General features: G+C 43.6%; 1 protein-coding gene across 1 annotated transcript; it reads right to left on the minus strand.

Annotated features, from left to right (window-relative positions):
- Positions 1–1,777: 1,777 nt before the first annotated feature.
- LOC119843767 (glutathione S-transferase theta-1-like) lies at positions 1,778–15,861 on the minus strand. The gene is made up of 6 exons (XM_043498369.1): positions 15,750–15,861; positions 13,221–13,305; positions 11,616–11,786; positions 8,144–8,201; positions 4,298–4,474; positions 1,778–3,020 (listed from the first exon to the last, which is right to left on the minus strand). Exons 1-6 carry the CDS (start codon positions 15,859–15,861, stop codon positions 2,820–2,822), a joined length of 804 nt encoding a protein of 267 aa, XP_043354304.1. The 3' UTR covers positions 1,778–2,819.
- Between the last annotated feature and the right edge of the window lie 281 nt (positions 15,862–16,142).

Consider the following 16,142-nt stretch of genomic DNA (forward strand, 5'->3'; position numbering starts at 1 on the left):
GGGGAGATAGCTCACAAAAGCTTATGCTCAAATAAATGTGTTAGTCTCTAAGGTGACACAAGTCCTCCTTTTCTTTTTGCAAATACAGACTAACACGGCTGCTACTCCGAAACCTCCTCTGTCTGTCTCTCCGCCGTGACCCCTTGGTCCCTGGGGACTATCCCTGAGCCAAGCAGGGGCAGCCAGGCCCATTGTCGCTCCTCTCCCGGTGACTGGGGTGGGGGGGGGGAAGAAGATTTGCTTTGGCCTTTTATGAACACCTTGCCACAGCCACGCATGTGCCAGCTGTCACAGCGATGCTGCCTAGTATGCAAGGCTGGTCCTCCCCAGACAGGACAGGAAAAGCAGTTCCCCGGGCCTCAGTCACCTGGATCCTCCTAAGCTGAGTGTCCTGTTTACCAGATCGTACAATAAAACATAATACAATGGATTTGGTGCCCTGGTTTTTGTGAGATTTATTTCCACATGGCAGAGAAATCTGATTCTGCTGGGGGAATTTTGGAGTCTGACTTAGCATACGTGCAATGTGCCTCTAGTGGCATGTGACCAGGATTCGTCACTGAATTTGGTCCGCTGGTTGGATCATTAGTTTTCCCAGCCTGGGCCAGGTACTGACCGGGAGCACGACGTGAACACTGATCCATGCCCCCCAGGGAAAGGAGTAAGACAAAAGGAAACCCTCAATTCTTTTCATTTCCTGGGACACTGGCAGGCAAGGTATACAAACAGGCTATATGGATTGCTTATCAGAAAGGCAGTTCACCTGCTTCGTGCAATTCCCTGATCAAGGGTGTCCTTAACAAAGCCACAAATGGAAATATGCCAGTGGAGTTTACCCTGGCTCTCATTTGTCTGCTGGAAACAAATGTTTATTTCTCGCACCCTGAGTGCCCTGAGAAGGACAATAGAGGTGAGGGGATGGAAAGGCATAAAACATATACACACACTAATAACCTGAACACTGAAATGTAACAGTAAGTCTTGTTGGGCAGCGTGATCACCATTGGCACGACTGATTTATCACACCCTACCAGGTAACAGAGTGCTTGTAATAATATGCATGTGACCGTGTGAATGCAACTTATTGTGATACTTAATTTCTCTTGTTTTGGCAGCCTTTTTCATATTGCTTTTCCTTCCCTAAAGACTGGGAAATTACTTCTACTCTTTGTTGGAAGATGGATAGAGGGGTTGATGTGCCTACAGAGCTGGCTGGGGCTCTCTGCCTTCCATGTGTTCATTGTTTCTTCTCACTTCAATATCTCTTATTTAGATATTCCACATGGAGAAATGGGGTGAAGAAAATATTCTCCTTTTCACTAACAGCTGCTCCATGCGTGGTTGCTAAAATCCAAGAAGCCTGTTTTAGAGGTTATGTCTCCCACGTTACCGTCCAACTGATGTGGCTATTTATAATATATATTATCATACCTGACTCTTTATGCTGAAGTGGCAATTGTGATAGTGGGTAACACTATCATTATAAAAAAGTTCAGCTACAAAATCTGAGACTGGCCCATGGTTTGAATTTTGTGATGGAGAGTTAATGATGTACAGCTTTTGAGTGGAAAAACCTCAGTAAAAATTGACACTTCCAGAAGATTAGGGCATTTAAAAACAAAACAAAACCCACTAACCCTAACTGGAGCTTCTTAAGGAAGGAAAGTGTGTATGTAGGAGAAGGGAACAAAGCTCTGCTTTAAGTTGACTGCATTTCAAACCCAGATCCTCTAAAAGCAAAGATAATGAAACAGCGAAAGACAAAAGACTGCTGCATTTTTATTTTGAACATATACTTTGCAATATTCTGAAGAGGCACACTGGCAGCTGATGAATCTCAGAGGTAAATGTCTGATATAGTCTAAACAGATTCAGAAAATATCAGTACATAAAATACACAACTCCTGCGCTGAGCTGTCTAGGAAGCACAAGCAGTGACATTACAGTGAATGCCAGTGTTACCTGTCTGGCTGAAAGACTGTTATATCCGTGTGAATAAGCTACAGTAAATGCTTGTTTCTATTTTTAATTTCTATTTTATAACAGTAACAGCATATCAGGCAGTGCATTTCCAAGACTTGCACAAAAGCTCTGGGACTTCATGTGATAGAAGACAGCTGATGGCTGGTATTCTGGGCATGCAACTGCACAGAAAGTGCACTGCTTTGGGTATCCAATGGCATCATTATTTCTAGCAATATTTTAAGAGCACAAAATCCTGGATAGATGGGGCACAGGAGGTTAGAACAGAAAATTCCCCAAGGAATGAGTCACTCCTCTGTGAAGAGTGGCATTGGCAATTACAGGATGAGGAGAGGAAAATAAGAACGTGTGCTGCCCAAAGAAGCTAAAATGTCCCAGAGATTAGTAAGATTTCACAGAGAGAAATCCAGAGTATGTGTGCGGAAGGGGGTTGAAGACTCTCTGCTAGAAGTCTGCATTCTTTTTGAGTTTTTCAAAATTGTCAAGGAGCAGAGAAGCTGAGAGTCAGCATGAGGATATTTAAGAGGACTGCGACGAGGAAGCCCTGTGAGAGATAGTAATAGGTGAATTTTCTGGGGACCACACACTGTCTCCTTCAAGCGACAAAAAGGCAATGGTTAAGGGAAAAAAAGGTCTAATTTTAAAGTGCCCTTCAGTGGTTCACTGTTAGAGGATAAAGACAGAACATGTGGAAAAGTTCCACTACTCAAGTGAAACCTGTGGAAAGTTCTTTCTTCTTGGCACAGGGTAACTGCACATAACAGGGGAATTTGGGGGTTGGATTTAGAAATACATTCAGAAAAGTCTAGCAGTGAGGGAATACTTCACATTTCCTCCTACTTCAGCATCTTCAGCAGCAGGGGTTTCATTTCCTTCTTCATCTGTGGGTCAATCTGGACGTTCCTCAAATCCTGGGCATTCAGGATCCGTTCATGCACTTCTTGGAAGAGCTCCTTCCCCACAGCTTCCTCCACCTGGCTACCCCATGCCAGCAGTTTGGGCCAGCCCTCAAAGTTGTTGCAACCAGCACCTACGGGCTTTAAAGAGAGAAAGACACAACAGCCAAACATGTTGGTGAAAAGGAGAGGGATTCATTTCAAGTAAGTGTGCAGAGCAGAATCCTACCCTGGATTAACATGCATCTGCCACAAGTAGGAAAACAATTTGCTGACTAGTGTCAGTGTCATCCTCAATCTGCTCCAGCACCTAAATGTCTGAGCCTGACTTGAAGGGTGAGGTACATTGTCATTGCAATTCACGTGGTGCTTATTGCAAAACCTCAGCCACTAGAGGTTAAGTCAGGAGATAATGAGCCAATTTCTCCAGCAGCATAATACCATCGAAGCTAATGAAGTTACATCAGCAGAGAGTTTGGCTTAATAGCTGTAACAGTTCTCACATGCACTAAGGCATGATCAGTGAGAGAACACAAAATCATCATTTAAGATCAGAATTGAAGCATCAGCAGTTTTTCTTGCCCTCTCAAAAGTTTATCTGTAGGGTGACCCACTCTTTGGAGGGAGGTAGTGCTGCCCTGTAAAACATCTGGAGGAGAGGTGGAAGGTGCTGTAACACAGTACTCCAGGCAAGTGATGGATCCATATGGGAGCCACTTCATTTTTCATGCTATATTTTGTGAAGTCCCTGATTGGTATTTTGCAGACTGAGAGCAGGGAAATGACTTGGGGAGGAAGCCTGCCCCCCCTTGGGCTGGGCTCTTTATTTTAATCTAAACATCGGTTCCCCATTGCTCCTCATTTACTCTTCCTAGGATTTGAATTCTTCACAAGAAGGATAGAAAACTGTAACGAGGAGGGAATGACATGAAGGAAAACCTAGGATTTGGGGGCGGGGAAGAGCAACACTGGATCAGACTGTTCTATAAAAAGAAAAGGAGTACTTGTGGCACCTTAGAGACTAACAAATTTATTAGAGCATAAGCTTTCGTGAGCTACATCTCACTTCATCGGATGCATTTGGTGGAAAAAACAGAGGCATCCGATGAAGTGAGCTGTAGCTCACGAAAGCTTATGCTCTAATAAATTTGTTAGTCTCTAAGGTGCCACAAGTACTCCTTTTCTTTTTGCGAATACAGACTAACACGGCTGCTACTCTGAAGACTGTTCTATAGCATCTGCCATCTTTGTGAAGTAGCTGAATCCTGCTTCCCTTCTCAGTCATGTGGTGCTGCATCAACCCCCCCTTCCCATCTCCAAGAAAACTGCAGCAGAACCACATGCTGGTCTTCAGGCAGTATAGACAACATCAGTTTTTCATGATGATGAAAATTCACTAACAACACTCCTACACTCACCTGCATGGGCTCTATGATAGCCACCAGGTCTGCCAGAGAAATCTCACTGCCCACAATGAAGGGCTTGTCCTGCAGGAACTTCTCTGTGAACTTTTTCAGGGAATTATTCAGCTCATCCAAAGCCTTCTGCAGCTTCTGTAAAGGTATTGGCTTTTCTGTGAAGAGGGGAATCACCACCTGCATGGGGAGGAGGGAATAAGATTAGCTTCCATACACAGGCAATGAAATTTAGTCATCACCAAATGGGGAACTGCACAGTTTGCTCCATAGATTTACAAAAAGAAAAGGAGTACTTGTGGCACCTTAGAAACTAACAAATTTATTTGAGCATAAGCTTTCGAGAGCTACAGCTCACTTCATCGGATGCATTCGGTGGAAAATACAGTGGGGAGATTTACATACACACACAGAGAACATGAAACAATGGGTTTTATCATACACACTGTAAGGAGAGTGATCACTTAAGATGAGCCATCATCAGCGGGGTGGGGGGGAAGGAGGAAAACCTTTCATGGTGACAAGCAAGGTAGGCCATTTCCAGCAGTTAACAAGAATATCTGAGGAACAGTGGGGGGGGGGAGAAATAACATGGGGAAATAGTTTTACTTTGCGTAATGACTCATCCACTCCCAGTCTCTATTCAAGCCTAAATTAATTGTATCCAGTTTGCAAATTAATTCCAATTCAGCAGTCTCTCGCTGGAGTCTGTTTTTGAAGTTTTTTTGTTGAAGGGGCCTCTCCTTTTGCCCCTCCACCCCCACGAACATGATATAGTTCTGTAGTGACCTAGAATCCTATTTTCGACGTCTCTGACTCAAGGAATATTTCCAACACACTTCTGACCAACATATTAACCCACAGAGACCTTCCTACCAACGCTACAAAAAGAAGGATTCTGGGTGGACTCCTCCTGAAGGTCGAAACAGCAGACTGGACTACATAGAGTGCTTCCGCCGACATGCACGGGCTGAAATTGTGGAAAAGCAGCATCACTTGCCCCATAACCTCAGCCGTGCAGAACACAATGCCATCCACAGCCTCAGAAACAACTCTGACATCATAATCAAAAAGGCTGACAAAGGAGGTGCTGTCGTCATCATGAATAGGTCGGAATAGGAACAAGAGACTACTTGGCAGCTCTCCAACACCACTTTCTACAAGTCTCTGATCCCACTGAGGGTTACCAAAAGAAACTACAGCATTTGCTCAAGAAACTCCCTGAAAAAGCACAAGAACAAATCCGCACAGACACACCCCTAGAACCCCGACCTGGGGTATTCTATCTGCTACCCAAGATCCATAAGCCTGGAAATCCTGGACGCCCATCATCTCAGGCATTGGCACCCTGACAGCAGGATTGTCTGGCTATGTAGACTCCCTCCTCAGGCCCTACGTTACCAGCACTCCCAGCTATCTTCGAGACACCACTGACTTCCTGAGGAAACTACAATCCATTGGTGATCTTCCTAAAAACACCATCCTAGCCACTATGGATGTAGAAGCCCTCTACACCAACAATCCACACAAAGATGGACTACAAGCCGTCAGGAACAGTATCCCCGATACTGTCACGGCTAACCTGGTGGCAGAACTTTGTGACTTTGTCCTCACCCATAACTATTTCACATTTGGGGACAATGTATATCTTCAAATCAGCGGCACTGCGATGGGTACCCGCATGGCCCCACAGTATGCCAACATTTTTATGGCTGACTTAGAACAAGGCTTCCTCAGCTCTTGTCCCCTAATGCCCCTACTCTACTTGTGCTACATTGATGACATCTTCATCATCTGGACCCATGGAAAAGAAGCCCTTGAGGAATTCCACCAGGATTTCAACAATTTCCATCCCACCATCAACCTCAGCCTGGAACAGTCCACACAAGAGATCTATGTCCTGGACACTACGGTGCTAATAAGCGATGGTCACATAAAAACCACCCTATATCGGAAACCTACTGACCGCTATTACTACCTACATGCCTCTAGCTTTCATCCAGATCACACCACATGATCCATTGTTTACAGCCAAGCTCTAAGATATAACCGCATTTGCTCCAACCCCTCAGACAGAGACAAACACCTACAAGATCTCTATCATGCATTCTTACAACTACAATACCCACCGGCTGAAGTGAAGAAACAGATTGACAGAGCCAGAAGAGTACCCAGAAGTCACCTACTACAGGACAGGCCCAACAAAGAAAATAACAGAACGCCACTAGCCATCACCTTCAGCCCCCAGCTAAAACCTCTCCAACGCATCATCAAGGATCTACAACCTATCCTGAAGGACGACCCATCACTCTCACAGATCTTGGGAGACAGGCCAGTCCTTGCTTACAGACAGCCCCCCAATCTGAAGCAAATACTCACCAGCAACCACACACCACACAACAGAACCACTAACCCAGGAACAAGAAAAGGAGTACTTGTGGCACCTTAGAGACTAAGGTCTCTAAGGTGCCACAAGACTGTAGCTCACGAAAGCTTATGCTCAAATAAATTTGTTAGCCTCTAAGGTGCCAGAAGTACTCCTTTTCTTTTTGTGAATACAGACTAACACGGCTGCTACTCTGTAACCCAGGAACCTATCCTTGCAACAAAGCCCGTTGCCAACTCTGCCCACATATCTATTCAGGGGACACCATCATAGGGCCTAATCACATCAGTCACACTATCAGAGACTCGTTCACCTGCGCATCTACCAATGTGATATATGCCATCATGTGCCAGCAATTCCCCTCTGCCATGGACATTGGTCAAACTGGACAGTCTCTACGTAAAAGAATAAATGGACACAAATCAGACGTCAAGAATTATAACATTCAAAAACCAGTCAGAGAACACTTCAATCTCTCTGGTCACTCAATTACAGACCTGAGAGTGGCTATCCTTCAACAAAAAAACTTCAAAAACAGACTCCAGCGAGAGACTGCTGAATTGGAATTAATTTGCAAACTGGATACAATTAATTTAGGCTTGAATAGAGATTGGGAGTGGATGAGTCATTACACAAAGTAAAACTATTTCCCCATGTTATTTCTCTCCCCCACCCCACCCCACCCCCCACTGTTCCTCAGATGTTCTTGTTAATTGCTGGAAATGGCCCACCTTGCTTGTCACCATGAAAGGTTTTCCTCCTTCCCCCCCACTGGTGATGGCTCATCTTAAGTGATCACTCTCCTTACAGTGTGTATGGTAACACCCATTGTTTCATGTTCTCTGTGTGTGTATATACATCTCCCCACTGTATTTTCCACTGAATGCATCCGATGAAGTGAGCTGTAGCTCACGGAGTACTTGTGCCACCTTAGAGACTAACAAATTTATTTGAGCATAAACTTTCGTGCCACAAGTACTCCTTTTCTTTTTGCGAATACAGACTAACATGGCTGCTACTCTGAAACCTGTAGCTCACGAAAGCTTATGCTCAAATAAATTTGTTAGTCTCTAAGGTGCCACAAGTACTCCTTTTCTTTTTGCGAATACAGACTAACACGACTGCTACTCTGAAACCTGTCATAGATTTACAGGAGAGCTAATCTGGAACCCAGCTGTATGAATCCTCTATTTCTCTGTACTTCTAAGTATCAGCAATCAGAATGAGACTTAATGGGATCCTCCAAACAGCTGGATGTTGTTCTGTTGCATTTCTGAGAATAATCTGTGGATCTCAGATATCCTTACATCAAATGCTGGCAGCACATGCATCAGGTTTCACAGTGCACTTCTCATACTGTCTTTTGCTCCTACTTAGTAGGTGAAGTAACCTTTTAATTTAAGTGGAGCACTAGATCTCTACAAGTTTGGTTTCATTAATTTACCCTGTAAGAGGAGACATACCAAATTTCCCAAAGACTCTTGGCCTTCCTGCATGATCTTGCTGTTCTCCACCAGACCACTAGAGGGAGAAAAGAGCCAAGTGCATTAGTTTACCACATGGCATCATCATTTGTTTCAGAGTGGTGGCCGTGTTAGTCTGTATCAGCAAAAAACCCGAGGATTATTTGTGGCACCTTAGAGACTAACAAATTTGTTTGTCTCTAAGGTGCCAAAGGTACTCCTCGGTTTTTTATTGTAATTTGCATTATCATAGCACCATGTAAGTGATTTGTATGTGTATGTATATTGTATACACACATATTATATATGGATTTCTGTATGTTCACCAATTGGCTGATTATGGTCACAAGATATATGCTTATTGGACAACCACCCCCAAAATGCAGCTATTTAACCTCACATAGGCGCTTAAAAATGTGGGAGCACTTAAAAAAAATAAAGAAAGATATTAAATGCTCCTCATGACGCTGTCTGGAAATCAGGAGTGCTGCTAAAACTCAAACTAACTACAAATGACAAAATCGGGGAGTGGTACTTGGAAGCCTGGATTAAGTAGGGAATCTTGCCCCATGACTTGCTCCAAAGGCTAAACTGGTTCCTCTCTGGGGAGGTCCCCAGAACAAGAGATGTACGGAAGCAAGAATGTCTCCGGTGGAAGTCTGCCAACAGACCAAAGCACGCAAGGCAAGAATCAGGTTTCAGAGTAGCAGCCATGTTAGTCTGTATTCGCAAAGAGAAAAGGAGTACTTGTGGCACCTTAGACTCTAACAAATTTATTTGAGCATAAGCTTTTGTGAGCTACAGCTCACTTCATCGGATGCATTCAGTGGAAAATACAGTGGGGAGATCTATATAGATTCATAGATTCATAGATACTAAGGTCGGAAGGGACCATTCGGATCATCTAGTCCGACCTTAGTCCCTTTATCCCTTTGATATATTTATAGAGAGCAATCATTTCTCCCCTCAACCTTCTTTTAGTTAGGCTAAACAAGCCAAGCTCCTTAAGTCTCCTTTCATAAGACAAGTTTTCCATTCCTCGGATCATCCTAGTAGCCCTTCTCTGTACCTGCTCCAGTTTGAATTCATCCTTTTTAAACATGGGAGACCAGAACTGCACACAGTATTCTAGGTGAGGTCTCACCAGTGCCTTGTATAATGGTACTAAAACCTCCTTATCCCTACTGGAAATGCCTCTCCTGATGCATTCCAAAACCGCATTAGCTTTTTTCACAGCCATATCACATTGGCAGCTCATAGTCATCCTAGGATCAACCAATACTCCAAGGTCCTTCTCCTCTTCCGTTACTTCTAATTGATGCGTCCCCAGCTTATAACTAAAATTCTTGTTATTAATCCCTAAATGCATAACCTTACATTTCTCACTATTACCAAACTGTTACCAAACACACTGTAAGGAGAGTGATCACTTAAGATGAGCTATTACCAGCAGGAGAGTGGAGAGGGGGGGATATATGAGATATATGCCATCATGTGCCAGCAATGCCCCTCTGCCATGTACATTGGTCAAACTGGACAGTCTCTACGTAAAAGAATATATGGATACAAATCAGACATCAAGAATTATAACATTCAAAAACCAGTCGGAGAACACTTCAATCTCTCTGGTCACTCGATTACAGACCAGAGTGGCTATTCTTCAACAAAAAAACTTCAAAAACAGACTCAAACAAGAGACTGCTGAATTGGAATTAATTTGCAAACTGGATACAATTAATTTAGGCTTGAATAGAGACTGGGATTGGATGGGTCATTAAAGAAAGTAAAACTATTTCCCCATGTTATTTCCCCCCCACCCCCCACTGTTCCTCAGATGTTCTTGTCAACTGCTGAAAATGGCCCTCCTTAATTATCACTACAAAAGGTCTTCTTCCCCCCCACCCCCACTCTCCTGCTGGTAATAGCTCATCTTAAGGGATCACTCTCCTTACAGTGTGTATGGTAACACCCATTGTTTCATGTTCTCTGGGTATATAAATCTCCCCACTGTATTTTCCACTGAATGTATCCGATGAAGTGAGTTGTAGCTCACGAAAGCTTATGCTCAAATAAATTTGTTAGTCTCTAAGGTGCCACAAGTACTCCTTTTCTCTCAAGGCAAGAATCAGAGATTCTAAGGCCGGAAGGAACCATTGTGAACATCTAGACTGACTTCCTATATAACACAGACCACAGAACTTTTCCAAAATAATTCCTAGAACATAGCTTTTTGAAAAACATCCAATCTTGATTTAAAAAAGAATCCATCACAACCCTTGGTAAATTGTTCCAGTAGTTAATTACTCAGTGTCAAAAATTTACACCTTATTTCCAGTCTGAATTTGTCTAGCTTCATCTTCTAGCCATTGCATCATTTTATACCCTTTTCTGCTGTATTGAAGAGTCTATTATTAAATATTTGTTCCCTATGTAGATACTGCAATCAAGTTGCTCCTTAACTTTCTCTTTGTTAAGCTAAATAGATTGAGCTCTTTTAGTCTATCACTATAAGGCATATTTTCTAATCCTTTATCATTCTTGTGGCTCTTCTCTGAACCCTCTCCAATTTATCAACATCCTTCTTGAATTGTGGGCTCCAGAACTGGACATAATATTCCAGCTGTGGTTGCACCAGTGCCAAATATGAAGGTAAAATAACCTCTCTACTTCTACCTGAGATTCCCATTTATGCATCTCAGGATTGCATTAGTTCTTTTGGCCACAGCGTCATGTTGGGCGCTCATGTTCAGCTGATTATCCACCACAACCCCAAATCTTTTTCAGAGTCACCGCTTCCCAGGATAGAGTCCCCTATCCTGTAAGTATGTCATAGGGTCTTTGTTCCTAGATTTATACATTTATATTTAGCGATATTAAAATTCATATTATTTGCTTGCATCCCATTTGGCAAGTGATCCAGATTGCTCTGAATCAGGGACCTGTCCTCTTCATTATTTACCACTCCCCTAATTTTTGTGTCATCTGCAAACTTTATCAGTGCTAATTTTATGTTTTCTTCCAAATCTTTAATAAAAATGTTAAACAGTGTAGGGCCAATAACTGATCTTTGTAGAATGTCACTGGAGACACACCCACTCAATGATAATTCCTCATTTACAATTATATTCTGAGACCTATCCGTTAGCCAGTTTTGAATCTATTTAATGTGTGCCATGTTAACTTTATATCATTGTAGTTTTTTAATCAAAATGTCATGTAGTACCAAGTCAAAGGCCTTTCAGAAGTCTAAGTATGTCCTTTCAACACTATTAACTTTATCAACCAAATTTGTAATCTCATAAAAGATATCAAGTTAGTTCGATAGGACCTGTTTTCAATAAACCCATGTTGATTTGCATTAACTACATTACCCTCCTTTAATTGTAAATTGAGTCCCTTATTAGCCACACCATTATCTTGCTGATTGCTGTCAGGCTAACAGACCTATAATTACCCAGATCATTCTGTTTACCCTTTTTTAGAAACTGGCACATTAGCTATCTTCCAGTCTTCTGGCACTTCCCCAGTACTCCAAGACCTATTGAAAAGCAACATCAATGGTCCAGAGAGCTCCTCAGCCAACTCTTTTAAAACTCTTGGATGCAAGTTGTACTTCCGGCTCAGGTACAGAAGAATCGCAGTGCTGTCCAGATAAAAGGGGAAACAGTAGGCCTGTGAGCTAAGGAGAGAACAGTTGCATCCTCCTCTTCTCCTTACATCGCTTCCATTTAGAAAGTGTGGTAATGTTAGGGGTCAGAGAACAGCGCAGGAGCTGGAAGGTCAGCACTGCTTGTTCTGCTGATAACCCACAGCACCTTTACATTTTAAGAACCACAGACCAATGATATTTTATAAAACTATCATCATGAAGTATAATGTAATGTTTTCTGCATTTCCTTTTCCCTCTCAGCTGTTTTAGGGCCTGATACAATTCCCAATGAAGTCAATGGTAAACCTTCCATTGACTTCAACAGACATTGGACCAGGCCTTTATATTGTCAGTTTTTTGTTGCTATGAAAAGTACTTTGCACACATTCCTTACAAAGACATGGCTCAGAGAATGCATCCTCTCAAAAATACACCACTTGTTCCCCGCCCCATAAATATAAACAAACTTAGAACTTGCAGATTGTGTCCTGGCAAAGAAGATAAGCCTTGTGGAAATCAAACTCTCTCAGAACCAGACTGATTCTAATGGGGCTTTCAGGGAACCCTTCTCGTTGGCTTCTTGAAACATTACTTTCCCATTTTGCTCTCTGTTCACTTGCGGTCTTGAGGAGAGGCACCATCTTTCTAAGTTGCTGGGGGGTGCTCAACCCCCCTTCCACTCCAGGCCCCACTCCCATTCCATCCCTTCTGCCAAGTCCCCACCCCTGCTCTGCCTCTTCCCACTCCCGCTCTGCCCTATACCGCCCCCTCCACCGAGTGCACTCCACCACCGCTCCTCCTCCCACCCCCCCACCTCCTGCATGTTGCTGAACAGCTGATCCTAGGTGGGAAGGAGGCACTGGGAGGGAGGGGGAGGAGCTGATTGGTGGGGCCTGTCGGCAGGGGAAGCACTGGGGGGATGGGGGAGGAGCTGACTGGGGGCGTGGCCGGTGGGTGCTTCACCCACTATTTTTTTTCAGCACCCATGGAGCTGGTGCCTATGGTCTTAGGCCCCCTACATTTGTATGAGTCTTAGTATCAGGAAAGGGGCTAAGATCCCTTCAGATTGGTCACAGGTTGAATGAAAAAGGAAAGCCTAGTGCCACACTGCCCCCTGCACTTACAACTTTTTTCTCAATACACTCCATGGTGTGTTTCACTGAGACACAGATTGGCACTAACTCTCCCACGCCTTGGTGAGATTCCAGTCTGGGGCCCCAGGAGAACATTCAGCCAGCCTGCTCTTCTCAATGCCTCTGGGAATCTGAAACCAGCCTTATTACCGGCATGTCCTAGCACACTGCAAGATCAAACACCATCCCATGATCCTTGTAGAGGCGGACTGCAGCAGACAAACATGCCGCTCAGAAGTGTTATGGTTGTAAATACTGCGACAAGGATGTAAGGTTTCTACCTCTGCATTCTAACCTCTCTCCTAAGGTGAAGCTTCCATCCTTCAGCATAGGTACTTTCTTCAGGGAGTTTATGTTGCTAAATTCTTGAATGTTGAGCCCTAAAAGAATTATAATTAATAAGAAAAACAATCAGTGATTAGTGGTGGAGAAACCAATAGAAGCTCAAGCTGAACTGTCAATGTAGCCCATTTGGAACCCGTTAATGGGGATTAGTCAAACCAGTGGCAATATTTTGCTATTATTAATGCATCCGATAAAGTGAGCTGTAGCTCACAAAAGCTTATGCTCAAATACATTTGTTAGTCTCTAAGGTGCCACAAGTACTCCTTTTCTTTTTGCGAATATAGACTAACACAGCTGCTACTCTGAAACCTGTTATTTTGCTATTGCCACTGCCAGACACTTAGAGGCACCTTGTTATAAATAAGTCAATGGGCTTTTTCAAGAGGTGTGTTTTTCAAATTAAAGAAGGAACATAAACTAAAAAGCCAAAATGTCCAGCCAGGGTCTTTGCAGTTTGACAGTTATGCCAAGGCTTTCAGTGCATTGCACAGGGACTCGGTCATTTTACTCCTGTTAATGCTAGCGGTAGTGAAACACACTGAAAAAAGTTACCTGCAAAGGGCCATTCTGAAATGAGAAGAGTATTTCCTCCGATCTTGGGGGAGGGAAAGAAGGAGGAGATTTCAATAAAGGCAGATGAATGTTTTTATGACATATTTTCCAAAAGTAAGGAAGAAGGGAAATGAGGGGACAGACTAGTCCTCAATGGAGCAGATGTGCACACAGTGTTAAACAACTGCCTTTTGCAAGGGATTTTCACATCACACAGGTTAAAAACCCATGTCTAACTTTATAGAACGAATTAATAACAATGAGTTTTGCTAGGCTGAAGTAAGGGAGAAATTTCTACTTTCAATTTGCTTTTCCAGAGGTGGTATTAGGATGAATAAAGAACCATCATGACAGGTCAGGCCAGCCTAGAAAGCAAGGCATATAAATCTTTGCTGTACTTTATTAGACCCTTCACCTCTGTTTTTAAAAGCATCTCAGAAAGAAAAAAAACATCAACAGCTGCAAGTGCATGTAAATTCACAAGGGTTGATTACTCAGCAGACTACCCAGGGGGTCATTGTTGCACATATAATCACATGATTGCAGTCCAAGACTGGAATAGATTGGCTTTTGCACAACAATCCTCTCTACAAAAAGTGAAAAGGCAGCATGGTGGCTTATTGCCATAGCAAATATTTAAAAAGTCAGGTCAGCTACTGAGATTGGAGTTTTGCTTTCCCAAATCAATAAAGATGACCCTGGCAGACTGCCATTGATGGACAGCATAATCCAGGGTTTCATATTGTCTCAAAGTGTGACCAGAAATAGAATTTCATTAGTTCATAACAAAATGCTACGACAGTTTGTCTGAAGAGTGATGCTATTCTGAAAAATGACTCTATGGATGAATGAAATGAATTATGCTTGAAGGTCCCAATCTTTACTGTATCTCAGTAACCACTGATCAAATTTGCAAAGTTTACAAGAAAAATATAGTGTTTTCTACCTGCCAGCCCAGCACATTCAGAGAAACATAGAATCATGGAAGAGTCCTCAGGAGGTCATCTAGTCCAACCCCCTGCTCAAAGCAGGACCAACCCCAACTAAATCATTAATAAACATCAATTTAATCATCAATAAACATAATGTTCACCAATTTATGCCTCAAATTATACCAGTGAAATCCCAATGAAGGCTAGAGTATTACTAAGGAAATCATTTGACCTAAAGCTCTTAATTGCTGAGAATAAAGATGAGAGGAAATAACCCATCTTAACTCTCAGATGCCAGGGTGAGTTTGCTGATAAAATAAATCTTATTCATTTAAACAGAAGATATGATGTGGAGTCACTGAGTCATAATAAATATGAATGCGTATAACGGCATTACTAGTGACTTTTCAGAGTAGGTCAATACTTTAATTACATTTATAAAAGGCTCTTCTTGCTTTCTTTGAGAGGATCAGGAAAGTATCCCTACTACTGTACAGCAGGAGCATGCTGGATATAAAGGGGACACTTTGAACTTGCCCACAGAGAAGCACCAAGAGAATGCACCAGCTCACTTAACGGTAGGGGCCCAAGCAACAAGGCAGCAGAGTGTATAATGTTGCTTCTCCCTGTTTGATAGACACCTGCACCACCAGACCCAAGAGGTGACATACACACAAGCCGAGATAAACCAAGAGATCTAGTCCCAAACAGATTTGCCTATAAATCCCCATTCCCAGAGCACCTGCAAGTCTCCCACAAAGGGGCATTAGGGCACTATTGTAAATAGGGACAGTACAGCACAGAAGAGGATGGGGACCCCAGAAAAGCACAGAGGCGGCTGGGGGGCTGTATGGGTGTAGCAGGGGCAGGTGTCACAGGGCTGAGGGAAGCAGAGAGGGAGGAGGGTGTGTGTGGGTGGGTGGGTGATAGGGTTCATTCTCCAGGGGGGAAGGAGGTGAGAGGAGAACGGTGCTCAGCCTCCCCCCCGCCCCCACCTTTGAGCAGCTCCACGGGCTTGAAGTCGAAGGAGATGTTGTTTTTTTTGGCGAACATGTAGACGCATCGGCAGGGCTGGGAGAGCAAATCCAGGTACAGCTCCAGCCCCATCCTGCCCGGCTGGCCGCGGGTGAGAAGGGGGCCGGGGCAGCGGCCGTGGGGATTTGGGTTACAGCTGCAGGCCACGTGGCGAACCAAAAAGAACCATCGCTCTGCACTGCTGATTGGCCGAAGGCGTAAACAAAACTGAATGAGGGTTGGGGGACGGGACCAATCCGATGAGACCAAAGGGAGGACGAGGGGTTCTAGGGTCTGTCCTCACACCCCCTTGCCCCCCCCCATGGACACACTCAGAATAACCCACGTGCAATGGAGGGCGTTTAAAACTGCCC

The sequence above is a fragment of the Dermochelys coriacea genome, chromosome 15, assembly GCF_009764565.3.
Source record: "Dermochelys coriacea isolate rDerCor1 chromosome 15, rDerCor1.pri.v4, whole genome shotgun sequence".
Lineage (NCBI taxonomy): Eukaryota > Metazoa > Chordata > Testudines > Dermochelyidae > Dermochelys > Dermochelys coriacea.